We start from the raw sequence: 17,901 nt of genomic DNA on the forward strand, positions 1-17,901 counted from the left end.
TCCAGAATGTCTGACCACGCGGGAGAACAAGTTTGTAGGGAGACTTTATAGACATAATAGTAAGTGCGACATACCCTCCAGCCGCGGCAGCGTGCAGACAGGTCCTGCCAAAGTCATCTGCAGTATCTATATCAAAACCTGGAACACAAAATGCAAAGCTTACTGTATGGAAACTGCACACTAAGGCTATGTGCACACGTTACGGATTGGGGTGCAGAATTTTATGCACAAAATCAGCATCTCCTGGCAGAATATGCATGTGCAGATTTGATGCATTTTTTGTATGCGGATTTTGTGCGTTTTCTGTTGCAGATTTTGCGCGGATTTCATGCGTTTTTTACCACTGCGGATTTCTATAATGCAAGGGTGCAGAAACACTGTGGATCCGCACAAAAGAACTGACATGCTACTTTTGTTCCGCAGCGTTTTTCATGCAGAATTTTCCGCACTATTAGCACAGCATTATTTTTTCTATTGATTTACATAGTACTGTAAATCACTTTGCGGATCTGCGGCGTTTGAGCAGAAAAAAACGCTGTGGATCCGCACTAAATCCTCAGCGTGTGCACACAGCCTAACACACCTTCTGTCCCAAACCTCTTCATATTATATTTTGGTTTTCCTCTAGTGATCTTTATTTTCACGGCGGTTGTATATGGATTACTTCCAGAACATAGTAGCTTTTATTGTAATTATTTTATTTATGTGTATAACTGGCAGTAAAAAAAACATATTGTTCCGTAAGACACTGAATATAAATGCAGGGTCTGCAAAAGGGTCAAGTCAGTCAAGGAGCTGGTTAGCAACTAGGAAAGGTGGCGTCACTATACACTGCAGGAGCTTGCCCTCCTTTCCTTTCTAGTTGGACACAATAGTCTACCCTAATGCAACATAGCGAATCAGAGGAACTATGCTGCATTTCTGATTGGAGGTATTTGCTAATATTTACACCTACTACATATTGTGATATGATCTTGGACATGGGAATACCCCTTTAAGTATCTTCTCTGGCATCTTGTCTTTTTTTTTTCTAATGAATTTAAATTATAAATTGCAAGTGGCTTACAAATGGAAGAATGGAAAGGTTGCTTCTATCAGCAGCTTTACGGCTTTCAAAGCCTGAGGCTGTTAAAAGGGAATCTGTCAGTAACTTTTTGCTATGTAATCTGACAGCAGCATTATGTAGGGACAGAGACCCCGATTCCAACTATGTATCACGTAGTTTACTTGTTGCATAAAAAATCATTGTCCCTTAGCGATTACCTCCTGCTGATAAAACAATGATTGTATTAAAACTAAAACCACAGTCCAGTTAGTGACATCGCTGAAATCCGTCTATCTGCCCTTAATTTATGGTGCTCTCAGATTACATAGCTAAAACCTGCTGACAGATTCAATTTAAAAGAAGCTCCAAAATACCTTGCTGTGCATATGATCATTCTTTTTAATGTATTTCAGCACTTTTCCAGGTAGGATTCAGCCAGAATCTGCCTGGTTAAGACATTGTGCGCATGTACTCAGAGCGTAAATTCATGAGAAAACCAGATTCCATCCAGGTACATTTGTAAGTGTCAGAAATATTGGGTTCCAATCCAGAAGACTAACCTGAAGAAAGGAGCTTCCTGCAGCAATCCGAGAAACCACTCAGTGCAGCCAGATGGAGAGGAAACATTCCATGGATGCCTCGCCTACAGGAGTCAAGGGTTCACATAAATAGAGTAACAGGTAAGCAGCCAACATTTTAACAGGTTTTTATAAGGATTGTTCCAATGAGGGCACTCAGTGATGTTTTCTATTAACTAAGAGGTGCGTATGTTTTTTTGTGGGGGTTTTAATTAAACCGACAAAACGGACAAACCAAATAGTTACTGATTACTTTGATCTTAGTGGTATACACTGTGTGCAGAATTATTAGGCAAGTTGTATTTTAGAAGATCATTTTTATTATTGATCAACAACTATGTTCTCAGTCAAACCAAAAGAGTCAAATATCAAAGCTTAATATTTTTGGAAGTTGGAGTGTTTTTTTTTTAGATTTGGCTATCTTAGGAGGATATCTGTTTGTGCATGTAACTATTACTGTGCAGAATTATTAAGCAACTTAATAAAAACCAAATATATTCTTATCTCACTTGTTGATTTTCACCAGGTAAACTAATATCACTGCACAAAATTTAGAAATAAACATTTCTGACATGCAAAAGCAAACCCCCCCAAAATTAGTAACCAATATAGCCACCTTTCTTTATGATGACACCAACAGCCTTCCATCCTTAGATTCTGTCAGTTGCTTGTTCTGTTTACGATCAACATTGCCTGCAGCAGCCACCACAGCCTCCCAGACACTGTTCCCAGAGGTGGACTGTTTTCCCTCCCTGTAGATCTCACATTTTATGAGGGACCACAGGTTCTCTATGGGGTTCAGATCAGGTGAACAAGGGGGCCATGTCCTTATTTTTTCTTCTTTCAGGCCCTTACTGGAAAGCCACGCTGTGGAGTAGTTGGAGGCATGTGATGGAGCATTGTCCTGCATGAAAATAGGCATTTTTGTGTACTCACCGTAAAATCCTTTTCTCCGAGTCACTCATTGGGGGACACAGGACCATGGGTGTTATGCTGCTGTCACTAGGAGGCTGACACTAAGTTGAGACAAAAAGAGTTAGCTCCTCCCCTGCAGTATACACCCTCATGCTAGCTTCCAGAGACCCAATTCAGTGCAAAAGCAGTAGGAGATTAATAACAATATATAACATAACATTAGAGTATAACGTGTCAGAGAAAGTCAAGAACCAAAAGAGTTAATGAGCCGTAAGGCTAACAGGGTGGGTGCTGTGTCCCCCGATGAGTGGCTCGGAGAAAAGGATTTTACGGTGAGTACACAAAAATCCCTTTTTCTCCTTCACCACATAGGGGGACACAGGACCATGGGTCGTCCCAAAGCAGTCCCTGGGTGGGAAACAATACAACCAAATAACTCTGTGTACCATCTGACTACAAATGCATGACGGCCGCCTGCAAAATACGTCTGCCAAGGGCCGCATCCGCGGAAGATTGAGTGTGGACATTGTAGTGCTTTGTGAAAGCATGCAGGCTAGACCATGTTGCGGCCTTGCAAACCTGCTCCGCCGTTGCCTGGTGCCGAATGGCCCAGGAAGCACCCATCGATCGAGTAGAGTGTGCCCTAATCCCCATCGGGATAGGTCTGCCCCTGACCCGATAAGATTCTTGGATAGCTGATCGGATCCATCTGGCTATCATGGCCTTAGAAGCAGCTGAACCCTTTCTGTGACCCTCAGGGAGCACAAAGAGGGAGTCCGATTTGCGGAAGGGAGCAGTTCTAGAAATGTACCTCCTGAGGGCTCCTACCATGTCCAAGGTGTGAAGGGCCTTTTCGACCCTATGTCTCGGCTGTGGGCAGAAGGAGGAAAGAATGATATCTTAATTAAGGTGGAAGGATGAAACCACCTTAGGGAGAAAAGCCGGAGATGGGCGTAAGACTTTGTCCTGGTGGAAAGAAAGGAAAGGCGCCCGGCAGGATAGTGCGGCCAACTCTGAGATGCAACTGATAGATGTTACTGCCACAAGGAAAGCAACCTTCCAGGAGAGGATGGTCAGCGAGACATCCTACAAAGGGTCAAACGGAGATTCCTGAAGGATGCTCAGGACCAAATAGAGATCCCAGGTCTCTAACGGCATTCTGTTGGGGGGTACCACGTGGGAGACCCCTTGAATAAAGGTCCTGACTTGCAAGTTAGCAGCAATCTTACGTTGGAAAAACACCGATAACGCTGAGATCTGACCCTTGAGGGAACTGAGCGCCAGGCCGGAATCCAAACTGGACTGGAGAAATTCCAGAATGGAGGGAATTGAGAAAACGAGAGAACGACGACTGCGGAGCCTGCACATGTGAAGGCGGCCTTCCAGGAGCGGTGACTGATGCGAGCGGAAGACGCCTTACGAGCGCTGATCATGGTGGCGATGACCTGCTGGGAGAAACCAGCTTGAGTTAGGATCCAGGTTTCAACAGCCAAGCCGTTAAACGTAGGGCCCCTGAGTTCTGGTGGTAAATCGGTCCTTGGCGAAGCAGATCTGGGCAGTCTGGTAACCGCCAGGGGACGTCAGATACAAGGTGAACGAGCACCGCATACCATGCACGACGTTGCCAATTCGCGGCGATAAGGATCACAGGAACCTCCTCCATCTTGATTTTTCGGATTACTTTCGGCAGCAAAGGAAGTGGAGGAAACACGTACGGGAATTGGAACTGGTGCCATGGAGATATCAGTGCGTTCACCCCGACGGCCCAGGGATCTCGAGAACGTGCTATGAAGTTGGGAACCTTGGCGTTCAGTCTGGACGCCATCAGGTTCACGTCCGGAGTTCCCCAGCGAAGGCAGATTTGTTGAAAAACCTCTGGATGGAATTCCCACTCCCCCAAGGCGAGACCCTGATGGCTGAGAAAGTCCTCCGCCCAGTTCTCGTCGCCTGGAATGTGCACTGCAGAAATGGTGGAGTGGTTGGTCTTGACCCAACGGAGAATGTGGGAGACTTCCTGCATCGCCAACCTGCTGTGGGTACCCCCCTGATGGTTTATGTACACCGCTGTGACGTTGTCCGACTGAATTCGAATTGGGTGACCCGCGAGCAGGAAGTAAAAATGTCTCAGGGCAAATCTGATAGCTTGGATCTCCAAGATGTTTATGGGAAGTTTCGACTCCCGAATCGTCCAACTCCCCTGGGCAGTGTGGTGGCAAAACACCGCTCCCCAACCGAAGAGACTGGCGTCGGTAGTCACCACGAGCCAATGGATCGGGAGAAAAGACGGTTGAGAGATGATTCCAAAGTCCACCATTTGAGCGCTTGCCTGATCCGCGGGGGCAGAGGACATGGCCGGTCGAGAGTTAAGGGACTCGTGTCCCAATTGTCTAGCAGGGCCTGCTGCAAGGGACGGAGATGCAGTTGAGCGAAGGGAACTGCTTCCATTGGGGCCACCATCTTCGCCAGGATCTTCATGACAAACTGAATGGACTGTGGACAAGGGCGTCAGAGCGTCCAGGCTCTCTGCTGAAGCGCTTGGGCCTTGGACCGAGGAACTAAAACCAGCCCCTTGGACATGTCCAGGATCATGCCCAGGAAAGAGATCCGTCGGGCTGGAACGGGGGAGGACTTGTCCAGGTTGATTAACCAGCCCAGGTGCGAAAGAGAATCCAAGGTAATGCAGACGCTTGCTTCGCAGGCATGATAAGACGGACCTTTGACCAGGAGGTCGTCTAAGTATGGCAAGATGACCACTCCTCGGGAGTGAAGAATGGCCATGATAGCCGCCATGACCTTTGTGAATACCCTGGGGGCAGTGGCAAGACCGAAGGGTAAGGCCGTGAATTGAAAATGATCCTCTTGGATGGAGAAACGGAGGAACCTTTGATGTGGCGGGAAGATTGGGATATGAAGATAAGCATCTTTGATGCCTATTGATGCTAGGAACTCCCTTATCTCCATTGAGGAGATGACCGACCGGAGGGAAGTGCCGTACTTTTACGTACTTGTTTAGGAGCTTCAGGTCCAAAATGGGGCGCACTGTACCGTCCTTTTTTGGCACGACAAAGAGGTTTGAGTAAAAACCTCTGAATCTCTCGTGCTCCGGAACCGGAATGATGACCTCGTTTTGGCGGAGGGATTCAATGGCGCAGTGAAGTGCGCGAGATTGAGCCCCCGAACTTGGGAGACGAGAGGGAAAAAAACCGTGCTGGAGGGGAGGCGGAGAATTCTATTTTGTAACCAGAAGACACCAGGTCTCTGACCCATTCGTCGTTGATGACGGAAAACCAGACGTATTGAAAAAGAAGCAGGTGTCCGCCTACTTTGGTGGTGTTGACTGGAATACCCCCCAAGTCATTGCAAAGGAAATCTGGAAGACCTGGAGCCTCTGGTTCTGGGTTGTCTAGGTTTTCCTCGCCAGGACTGATTCGGCCTGTAAGAAGGGCGAGGGTCTCTGTCTGTGCATGTAGATCGTTCTGATCTGGACGATGCTGTGGAGTTTGACCAGAAAGGGCCACTGCGAAAGGGGCGAAAGCGAAAATATTGGTGCTGAAAGGCAGCTTTAGGCCTGTGTTGAGGGAGGAACTTGCTTTTCCCCCCTGTAGCATCGGAAATAAGCTGGTCCAATTTTTCTCCAAACAGACGTCCGCTCTGAAAGGGAAATCAGAGACTTTTTTGCGGAGGAATCCGCACGCCACGCTCTAAGCCAAATAGCTCTCCTAATGGTGATGGCGTTTGAAGCCGCAGTTGCCGCACAGTCCGCTGCGTCTAATGACGCGTACATCACATAATCTCCAGCCATAGCAATTTGTTTGGCGAGATCCGCCCCCTCAGACGGAAAAGCCTGGTCCTGAATGGATTTTTGCAAGAGCATCTGCCCAGAAAACCATTGCTTTGGCAACCCATGCCGCAGCGAAAGAAGGAGATAGGGAGGAACCTGAGGCTTCATACACTGAGCGAGCCAGGGAATCTAACTGGCGTTCTGTGGGATTTTTAATTGGAGCCCCATCAGGTACGGATAAAAGCGTTTTGGTAGCCAAACGCGATACCGGAGGATCTACCAGTGGTGGTTCTGTCCAATCTTTGACCAGATCTGCGGAAAAGGGATACTTTGATTCCAGGGCCTTTTTACCCGTAAAGCATTTATCCGGTCGTTCCCTGTGCCACCGAACTATCTCTAGGAAGTCTGGATGGGAGGTGAACACCTTATGGGATCGCTTGGTTCTCGTAAAAGAAACTGCGTGATCTGGAGCTGAATTAGGGTCATCATCAACCTTTAGCGCATGATTGACAGCCTCAATGAGGGAGTCAACAGCTGATCTAAACTCCGGAGAATCCGGGTCCAGGGATGCTTCAGACTCATACTCAGAGTCGTGATTGCTTCGAGCCCCTGGAGAGGGTGAGCGAGAAGTGGAGCTACCAGAGGCTGAATGGCGTGGTGAATGCTCAAGATAGGTAGTGCGGATCCGTTTTTTTGATATCCGTACCTCCTTCAGGTGAGAGCGGCCCCTGCTGGCTGATGATTCCCGTTATAGAGGGATCTCTTAACCCAGGAAAACTAGCGCCCCGCTCCCCAGAGGGGTCATGAAGGGATTCAATCGCTTTGGTTAGCGAAGCCATGGATTGTGACAGTGACGCAGCCCACTCAGGGGGGCTAGATACACTGGGGTCGGTAGCGGTGGAGGGCTCCTGGGCACATTGGGCATCACAGGCAGGGCAGAGTGGGGAGCTTTGAGGCCGAGGGAGGGGGGCCTGGCAGGTGGTACATGCAGAGAAAAAGGTGGTATGTACCTTAGTGGTCTTTTTAACCCTTGACTGCGACATGTTGTACCCCAATGAGAGAAGAAAAAAAAGAGGGCTACTAGTGGAAGCTGAGGGGTAACGCTGCTGGGAAGCACGTAGTGCCGTCTCCTTACCCAGGTCCTGTGCCCCGCAATCGGATAGGTGGCGCTGAGTGGGAAAATCTCCGGAGCTTTGTGGAAAAGCCAGCCGGCGCTGCTGTGCAGAAGGAAGATGGCTGCCGAGAGTCTGTGGGGTAGTCTCTCAGGGAGCGAGAAGCGCCAAAAGCGTGGGCGGAGCCGCAGGGATGATGCGTGCGGTGGGCAGAGCCTACCAAGATGCGGCCTAGACTAGGCCGAAGCTGGGGACTAAATTGACTAAATTTCAGGCTTCGGGCCAGCGTGCACCCGCGGACCGCAGGGAAAGGAATCGCGGTGCCCTGGGAAACCAGCCGCTATGGAGCCCTCCAAAAACCTGGTGACCGCCGGAAAAACCGACCCCTAGTACACTTACCCCAAAATGAAGGTGTCCGGGGAAAATAGGACGGTGCAGGGTGGGGGAAGCCTCCATCCACCATCCCCTTAAAAGGGGGGTGGAGAGGAACCGTCTGCCTCCTTCCATCATCCTCAGACTCATACTCAGAGTCGTGATTGCTTCGAGCCCCTGGAGAGGGTGAGCGAGAAGTGGAGCTACCAGAGGCTGAATGGCGTGGTGAATGCTCAAGATAGGTAGTGCGGATGCGTTTTTTTTATATCCGTACCTCCTTCAGGTGAGAGCGGCCCCTGCTGGCCGATGATTCCCGTTATAGAGGGATCTCTTAACCCACCGCCGGAAAAACCGACCCCTAGTACACTTACCCCAAAATGAAGGTGCCCGGGGTAAATAGGACGGTGCAGGGTGGGGGAAGCCTCCATCCACCATCCCCTTAAAAGGGGGGTGGAGAGGAACCGTCTGCCTCCTTCCATCATCCGCTCTTTTTCAGTGAGACTCGGTGGGCAGAGCAGATGTCCTGTAATAAGGCCTGGCTGTAGAAGAGGATACAGGAGGTGACACACCAGTGCTCGTCTGTAAAGCGGGGGGGAGGGGGGTGTAAATCGGTGCCCTTGAAGGGGCCCGTCACCCCAAAGTTCAGCTCAGGCAGTGGCATCCCATGTCGCAGGATAGGATACGGAGGGGTAAAACTCCCGTGCTCGCCTGTTGTTGGTTCGGGGAGATCGGAGCGTTGAAAGGTTCCGTCGCCCCTTCGTCCAGAAAAAAGGTTTAAATCCAGTGTGCCTCCTACGGACCCTAAGCTTGAACTGGGTCTCTGGAAGCCAGCATGAGGGTGTATACTGCAGGGGAGGAGCTAACTTTTTGTCTCAACTTAGTGTCAGCCTCCTAGTGACAGCAGCACAACACCCATGGTCCTGTGTTCCCCAATGTGGCGAAGGAGAAATCATGTTTTTCTTGAACTATACCGACTTCTTCCTGTACCACTGCTTGAAGAAGTTGTCTTCCAGAAACTGGCAGTAGGTCTGGGAGTTGAGCTTCACTCCATCCTCACCCTACAAAGGTCCCACAAGTTCATCTTTGATGATACCTCCCGTACCAGTACCCCACCTCCACCTTGCTGGCGTCTGAGTCGGAGTGGAGCTCCTTGCCCTTTACTGATCCAGCCTCTGGCCCATCCATCTGGCCCATCAACATAGTTAGTAAGGCCGAAAAAAGACATTTGCCCATCCAGTTCAGCCTATATTCCATCATAATAAATTCCCAGATCTACGTCCTTCTACAGAACCTAGAATCAAGAGTCACTCCCATTTCATCAGTCCATAAAACCTTTTAAAAGTCAGTCGATATTTCTTGGCCCTGTCTTGACGTTTTATCTTATGTTTCTTGTTCAAAGGTGGTTATTTTTCAGCCTTCCTTACCTCGGCCATGACCCTGAGTATCGCACACCTTGTGCTTTTTGTTACTCCAGTAACGTTGCAGCTCTGAAATATGGCAAAACTGGTGGCAAATGGCATCTTGGCAGCTTCACGCTTGATTTTCCTCAATTCATGGACAGTTATTTCGCGCCTTTTTTGCCCAACACGCTTCTTGCGACCCTGTTGGCTATTTGTCATGAAACGCTCGATTGTTCGGTGATCACGCTTCAAAAGTTTGGCAATTTCACGACTGCTGCATCCCTCTGCAAGATATCTCACAGTTTTGGACTTTTCAGAGCCCGTCAAATCTCTGTTTTGACCCATTTTGCCAAAGGAAAGGAAGTTGCCTAATAATTAAGCACACCTTATATAGGGTGTTGATGTCATTAGACAACACCCCTCCTCATTACAGAGATGCACATCACCTGGTCTACTTAATTGGTAGTTGGCTCTCAAGCCTGAACAGCTTGCCTAATAATTCTGCACACAGTGTACTATCTCTCAATTTAGTAAAATTAGCAAAACAGAAAAAAATATAGAAGGCAAAAAAAGAGTTAACTTCTTTACTAACCATATAAGATACTAGAAATGGGAGTATTGACAAACCACTCATATGCACGTTAGCATGCAGGTTCCAACAGCCCAATGGAAGGACAAATCTCATATCTGCTGTGAAATACCCTCGGGCAGGAGTGACCACTTACTTTGAGGTATCTGCACCATTGGTGATTAAAGTGTTAATGAGGAGCTCATGGCCGTATCTGGCTGCTATGTGCAGTGGAGTGTTTCCATTCTTGTCTTCGCAGTCTATCTCCGCTCCTATAACATAGCACAGCAGACAGTACTTGGTTATAGTTACATTTAAAGGGAACCTGTCACCCCCAAAATCGATGGTGAGGTAAGTTCACCGTCATCAGGGGCTTATCTACAGCATTCTGGAATGCTGTAGATAAGCCCCCGATGTAACCTGAAAGAGGAGAAAAAGACGTTACATTATACTCACCCAGGGGCGGACCCCGCTGCGGTCCGGTCAAATGGGTGTCTCAGGTCCGCTCCAGCACCTCCTATCTTCATTCCATGACGTCCGCTTCTGGTCTTCACGCCGCGGCTCCGGTGCAGGCATACTTTGTCTGACCTGTTGAGGGCAGAGCAAAGTCCTGTAGTGCGCAGGCGCCGGGCCTCTCTGACCTCTCCGGCGCCTGCGCACTGCAGTACTTTGCTCTGCCCTCAACAGGGCAGACAAAGTGCGCCTGCGCCCAAACCACGGCAGGAAGACCAGAAGAGGACGTCATGGAATAAAGATGGGAGGCGCTGTTCCGGACCTGAGACACCCATCGGAGCAGGACCGCCCCTGGGTGAGTATAATCTAACCTCTTTTTCTCCTCTTTCAGGTTACATCGGGGGCTTACCTACAGCATTACAGAATGCTGTAGATAAGCCCCTGATGACTGTGAGCTTACCTCACCATCGATTTTGGGGGTGACAGGTTCCCTTTAATACAAGCATCAAAATCAGTCAACAAAAAAATAGGGACATGCCCATGCTGTAATTTATTTTTCTGATAAGCCTGATCAATTATTTCCAGGAGGTCAGTAGAGAAGGGCAAAGCCAAGTTATTTATGTCATACCCAGAGCACAGATGAAGGAGGAACAGAAGCTGGTAAAGGCCAAAGCAATAAATAGGCGAGATCTGAACTTGTGCAGCTCATAAAACATACAATCACAGGCAGCTAACATAACCGGCAATTTTGTTAAAGAAATGCCAAAGAAAAAAAATTACAGACTTAAGCCAGCAGGAATTGCTCTTTAAAGCAACACCAGTTAAAGCAACACCAGTGAATGTTGGAGAGTGCACAAGTAAATCATAAATTATCCATCCTCTAGCAAACATATTAGTCCAATTATCCTTAAACATTTACAAGTTCACGCTTCACATGACGTTGCTCAACACAGGCACTAGATTGGAATCCAAAGTCAAAAGAAGTGTATACAAAAAAAAAAAATGTATCGATATTACATTAAAATAATATCAAAGTTAAAACAAGGTGCCTCACGACAAGAAAGAGGACAAAGCCCAAATATACCGTATATAGGATTACCCACCTACAAATAGTACTGGATAGTCACCATATAAACTGATCATACAGGGTTAAATCAGTATAGTAAAGCATATATGAGCAAAATAATTAAATCTAAAGTTCTTAGCGCTATATATATCAAGACAAGGTAAGTATTATAGGCAGATATTGGTGCAAAATAGGTGTTGTATCCAAATAATAGCCGCATATATGGTCAACGTTTTACCTAATTGAAGGCATTAGAGACGAAGTAGCAGCTGGGTCCCTCACCCCGACGTGCGTTTCGCCTATCTTCTTCTTCCAGGGGCATGTTACCTATCCTCTGAATCAATGTTTCTTGTGGGATAACTTTCTTTACTTGTTTGCAACCCAGCAGTGGGTACAATATGTATCAAAATATAGTATCTTTATGGTGATTATAGTTAATTATTATTATTTATATAGCACCATTAATTCCATGGTGCTGTACATGTGAAAAGGGGTTACGTACAGGGTTATAGATAATGTTTACAGTCAACAAATTTACAATGACTGACTGGTACAGAGGAGAGAAGACCCTGTCCTTGCGGACTTCCATTCTTATTTATAATAGCAAATGAACAATTGTTTGCATATAATACGTGAAACTTAAGGGGCATTTACACTGTGGGACCATCGTGAACGAGTGTTGTTAAAAACGCTTGATCAATATTATCTTGTTGTGTAAACAGGCTGCCAATCACCTGATTAACGTGCAATCGCTTGTTCATCAGGTGCAGCACAAAAGATCATCACCCTCAGCGGTGCATCATCCAGTGTACACAGGACTCACACTGCAGAGGACCATGGGAGCCTGTGAGCACTGAACGATCTATATACTAGATGGCTCAGGCCTTTTTCACACTTCCGTCTTTTCTCTCCCGTCGAAATCTATCAAGTTTTGAAAAAACAAGACCCTGCAAATTTTTCTGCAGGATCCTGTTTTTTCCCATAGACTTGTATTAGCGACAGATGGCCATCAGTTTCATCCGTCGTGCACTGGATCCGTCGGAAAATAGCGGTCCGTCGGGCAGAGAAAACATTCAGAGGAACGTTTTTTCTGAACGTCGGAAAATCGCTCAGCGACGGGTCCTGCGCTGTCAGTCGTCGGCTATAATGGAAGCCTATGGAAGCAGGATCCGTCGCTGACCGTCAAACACAGGAATCCAGCGACGTATCCAGTTTTTCCACTCTGAGCATGCCCGGAAGGATTTTCAAGTCTGGGAAAAAGTCAGTCAGTAGCTCTCTCAATCCAGGCAGGAACTCATTCGACGCATCCGTCATAAGACTGGATGCGTTGCATACGTTTTCAGCTACTTTCACAACATCCGTCGACACGTCGCTTCACTGCATTGCGACGCACCCGCAGCGATGGAAGTGTGAAAGAGGCCTTAGTGTTCATTGTTTGCTTTGGTCTGCATGAGTAAATAGACACTGAAAGGTTTACCACTGGGAGGTTGTATCGTGCCGCTTATAGCTCCACGTAATCAGAACCTTAAGGCTATGTGCACACATCCGGAACTGCCGCGGAATATTATTCGGCAATTCCACTATGCCACGGGTAAAACGCATGCGGAATTGGCATGCGTTTTCCCGCTAAACACTAGCCTACGCAGCATCAATAAGTAAAAGATCTAATGTTAAAAAAAATAATAATAAATCGTGATATTCTCACCTCTGGCGTCCCCGCGATGCTCCCGGCAGCTTCCGTTTCCAGTGATGCCTCGTGGCAATTACCTCAGATGACGTAGCGGTCTCGTGAGACTGATACGTCATCACATGTACATGACAGTGACAAATGCCCGGTGTTCAGGTAACCGAACCCAAACAGCAACACTGATTTCCTGGTGAAGTCTGTGTTCGGTGTCCATGCCGAAACAGTAGGTGTTCGGTACGGATGCTGAACTGTATTGTTCGGGTTCGCCCATCTCTACTTAAAAGTAACTTCGGAGCTGACTCTTTTATACATTGAAAGGAATAATAAAACAGCATGCAAAATGCTCCCCATAATGGAGGCTGCCAGAATTTGATAATTTTAGGTCTATGGAGAGGTCAAGTGGCTTGTACAATATATATATATACATAAAAAAAACTATTACCATTTTGGATTATTGTTTGTGACCTGGAAAATCGACCATGAATAGCCGTCATGTGTAGAGGTGTCTTCCCATCTTTACTCTGAAAAACAAGATCAAATATCAGGTGCTATTGGTTGGAATACCTACTTTCCCTCAAACATTCCCTTATCTGTTATATTGTAAAAGTGAACTTTACTTACAAATCCTTGTTACTGCCCTTTTTTACTACATTACCATGTAACATCTCCCCTGCAGTGATATCCACAACATTTACAGCTGTGGATATGCCTGTGAAGAAGAGGGGAGGCCGCACTTCCCTCTAGTTGCAAAGAGTGAAATTCGCACCTATACATGCACAGCATAAATCTGGATCCTGCAATACTCCGGTCAATTTTTGTGGAGGAAATCATTTGCATCATGTGTATGAGATTAACCTCTTCCTGACTGGGCAATTTTCCATTTTTTTCTATCCCTCCTTCAAGAGTCATACCTTTTATTTTCTTATCAACAGACATATGAGGATTTTATTTTTGCGCGACAAGTTGTAGCTTTTTTTTAATGAGGTTCATAGTTTGGTAAAAATGACCTGGAAACATGTAGAAACATGATTCTTCAGGTCAGTACGAATGCAACAGTATCAAACTTGTATAGTATATATATATATATATATATATATATATATATATATATATATATATATATATATATATATATATATATATATATATATATATATATATATATATATATATATATAGCGCTAGCCCTCCCGACAAAATTTGTGGCAGAGGCTAAAACGTGAATAAAGCCAATTATACGAAGCATAGGACTCCAACGCACCTTTTCACAATATTTTACTGAAGGCGCATTGCCTTATTAAATTTGGTGATTGATGCGCAGTCATTTTATATCCTATTAACAATTTATTCAGAGAAAACAAATCTGTTCTTTTAAATGGTAATTCTCTTCATTTTATCATTTTACAAGTTATTCTGTGGTGATCAAACGTTAAACTTTTAGGCTTGTTTTCCAAAAGAAAATGTGTTCAGTGAAGGATTCCTCAGATGTGGAGCGGCTCTTTTGATGTTGTATGACAAGCGAATCTCATAGTGCTTCCAGACTATCACGGCAGCTTGTTCAACCATAATAGATGTGCTGTATGCTTAACAGTCTCCACATGCATGCTCACGTCGCTCAGCCATGGAGTGTGTCAAGAAACTAGGTCAACTTTGGCCTAATCAGCTTCCTCTGAAAAGCACTTAAGACTGAAACCTGCGCCCTTAGCCAAGAATACACTCCATTCAACGGAGTCCATTCCATTTCAGGTTCATAGTCCAACAATACCTCAACGCAGCTGCTAAATACCCCAGGATGACAAAAGAGGATTGCATTATATAACCCTTATATAGGACAAAAATAAAACAAAGTGGTGCAAAGTAAGGTTTGGAGGGTAGAATAAGCACATCATATTAAAACACAAAATACGAAAACCCAGCAGACAACTAGAGTCCAACATGAAAGACGATTAAAGCTGCTAACAGGACAAAGATATTCCAGAAAACTATACAGTACGAGATAAAAGCTGCTTAAAGTTTCCCTCTAGCTAATATAATGGCTGTGAAAGAATGTTAAAAATGTTGGTTTTGCTGGTAAATACAATTACCGTAGCTACATGTAAAAGGACTAAGAGTCAAAATTGGAACTAAGTATAGTGCAAACCAAATTCCATAGGGAAAACTGTAGTTTCCACATAACCACTTTCCCAGAGAATAACAAAAAAAACACAATTCATCAGCTTTATTCTATCAACCATTAGAAAACAGAAATTTTCATTAAAATGTAATTGATTAAAAGAGTTTTCCCAGTTTCAGCAAAATTGCCCTTGTATACAGTGTGAGCCTCCACAGCCCCCTTGTATACAGTGTGAGCCTCCACAGCCCCCTTGTATACAGTGTGAGCCTCCGCAGCCCCCTTGTATACAGTGTGAGCCTCCGCAGCCCCCTTGTATACAGTGTGAGCCTCCACAGCCCCCTTGTATACAGTGTGAGCCTCCACAGCCCCCTTGTATACAGTGTGAGCCTCCACAGCCCCCTTGTATACAGTGTGAGCCTCCACAGCCCCCTTGTATACAGTGTGAGCCTCCACAGCCCCCTTGTATACAGTGTGAGCCTCCACAGCCCCCTTGTATACAGTGTGAGCCTCCACAGCCCCCTTGTATACAGTGTGAGCCTCCACAGCCCCCTTGTATACAGTGTGAGCCTCCACAGCCCCCTTGTATACAGTGTGAGCCTCCACAGCCCCCTTGTATACAGTGTGAGCCTCCACAGCCCCCTTGTATACAGTGTGAGCCTCCATAGCCCCCTTGTATACAGTGTGAGCCTCCACAGCCCCCTTGTATACAGTGTGAGCCTCCACAGCCCCCTTGTATACAGTGTGAGCCTCCACAGCCCCCTTGTATACAGTGTGAGCCTCCACAGCCCCCTTGTATACAGTGTGAGCCTCCACAGCCCCCTTGTATACAGTGTGAGCCTCCACAGCCCCCTTGTATACAGTGTGAGCCTCCACATCCCCCTTGTATACAGTGTGAGCCTCCACAGCCCCCTTGTATACAGTGTGAGCCTCCACAGCCCCCTTGTATACAGTGTGAGCCTCCACAGCCCCCTTGTATACAGTGTGAGCCCACGCATGTAAAACTAAACACCCCCTTGCTCCTGTTCCCCTGACGCGCTGCTCTGCTCTTTGCTGTGTGTGCGGAGGCTCTGCAGACGTGATGTAGTGATGTCTGCGTCTGCTGTCTCAGTCACACGTGCTGAATGGTGGAAGAAGGAGTCGCCGGCTCTCTCCTCCTCCACCAGCATTAGTATTCACCAGTATCTGCATTTTAAGAAACTGCTTTTTGAGCAAAATCAGCAACCCCCATCAGACCGGACCGTGCAGTATAGGGGATTATAAAAGGTATTTTTTAGGCTAGGCAGAGGGTGTTGGGTGTTTATATGCAAACTGGGAGACTACCGTAAAAGAGGAGGTAAAGGTGGTGGTTTATATGGAGGTGCTTGTAGGTTTGTGAATTAGAGAGTAAGTAACTGGGCCCTTTCTGGTAAAATAGAGACTAATGAATCATATGGAGGGGAAAAAAAAAAACTTGACTGTTACCAACAGGCAATTGATGAGATCCAGGGATGAATCGGTAAAGCTGAGTTCACACCAAATATACAGAGACTGTCTGGTAAGAGTATTGGAAAAGTCTATGGACACAAGCATTTGAATAAATATACAACTTGGTGCTGAATATTAAAAGCATTTTTTTTTCTCTTTTTACTGAAACTCAACAGACTTGGCATATACACTCGTATAGATGTTTGTGTCATCCATTCAGCAAAAGGCTTTAAATGGTCAGTGAATGTTTCTCACCTTAATATTGACATCTGCACCATTGCACACCAAGAGTTCCAGGCACAGGGCTCCATGGGTCGATGCAGCAGCAAAATGTAAAGGAGAAAATCCGCGCTCATTTACTTGGTTCACATTAGCACCACAATCTAGGAGTTCGTTCACCACCACGTCTTGCCCGTTGTAGCAGGCCACATGGAGAGGGGTGTTGCCATAAGCATTCGATTCATTCATCTAATTAGGGTGAGAAAATGAGAGGGTGTGAAACGTCTTCTGTTTTTCTACAACCAGCTACAATAACAATAATAAAAAATAAGGAGTGCCGCACTGCAGCCTACACTTTACACAAGCTACGGAGATTACACAACAGGATCATTTTGCTGCAGTATTGCTTCTCCATTATTACATTTGTTACATTCCCCATCTTTACATTTGAAAAAAAAAGTACTAAAAAACTATGGATAAAAAAGGAGACCTGCTGATGTGAAGTCCTGACAAGTGACGGCTGGCAGGCCTGTAGGCTGGGGAAATAAGAGGCGAGTTCAAAGAAGAGCTTGAACTTACATCCACTCCTAAGTCCAACAGATACTTGATGACACTGATCATCCCGCTGGAGGCTGCGGCATGCAGCGGTGTGTAGGATTTCTTGTCTTTACACATTACTTCTGCTCCATGAGTCACAAGTAATTTGACAACTTCAATGTGACCTAGGATAAAAGAAATAAAATGAAGACATGAGTGACACGTATGTGGTTTAAATGGGATTGCCAAAATACATACATGGTTTAAGATGATCAGGCTAAAAGGAGTCTGTCATCACAAAATGACTGTCCAAACCAAGCACAGGAGGTCAAGTGCATCCTTGGTGTGGCCAAACAGTTCCGTCCAATTTCCCATCTAGCTCCATCCTCCTCCTCTTGCCAGATAGACAGCTCTGGTTTTACAGAAGGGCGGTGATGGAGGATAAAGAATTAGGTGTTAAAGTGAACTGGAGTGTTCGAGCACACCAAGGATGCACAGAGCACCTGAACTGGGGTTTGAACAGTCATTTTCTGCTGACAGGACACGCATTAACGTATCTTTTTGTTATTGGTCACCAGGTCTGTTTGAAAC

The 17,901-nt window shown here is 46.2% G+C and overlaps 1 protein-coding gene across 2 annotated transcripts in view; it reads right to left on the bottom strand.

The window, feature by feature from the left end:
- Positions 1 to 17,901, bottom strand: part of ANKRD28 (ankyrin repeat domain 28) — a 208,905-nt gene that overhangs the window by 51,726 nt on the left and 139,278 nt on the right. For both annotated transcript variants that reach the window (XM_069729947.1, XM_069729946.1), the window contains exons 7-12: positions 17,353 to 17,495; positions 16,810 to 17,022; positions 13,420 to 13,498; positions 9,929 to 10,043; positions 1,606 to 1,688; positions 75 to 138 (exon numbers count right to left, since the gene is read on the bottom strand). In XM_069729947.1, coding sequence (XP_069586048.1) covers positions 75 to 138; positions 1,606 to 1,688; positions 9,929 to 10,043; positions 13,420 to 13,498; positions 16,810 to 17,022; positions 17,353 to 17,495 — 697 coding nt within the window. The remainder of the gene's footprint in view (positions 1 to 74; positions 139 to 1,605; positions 1,689 to 9,928; positions 10,044 to 13,419; positions 13,499 to 16,809; positions 17,023 to 17,352; positions 17,496 to 17,901) is intronic.

This window comes from Ranitomeya imitator, chromosome 6 (assembly GCF_032444005.1).
Source record: "Ranitomeya imitator isolate aRanImi1 chromosome 6, aRanImi1.pri, whole genome shotgun sequence".
NCBI lineage: Eukaryota > Metazoa > Chordata > Amphibia > Anura > Dendrobatidae > Ranitomeya > Ranitomeya imitator.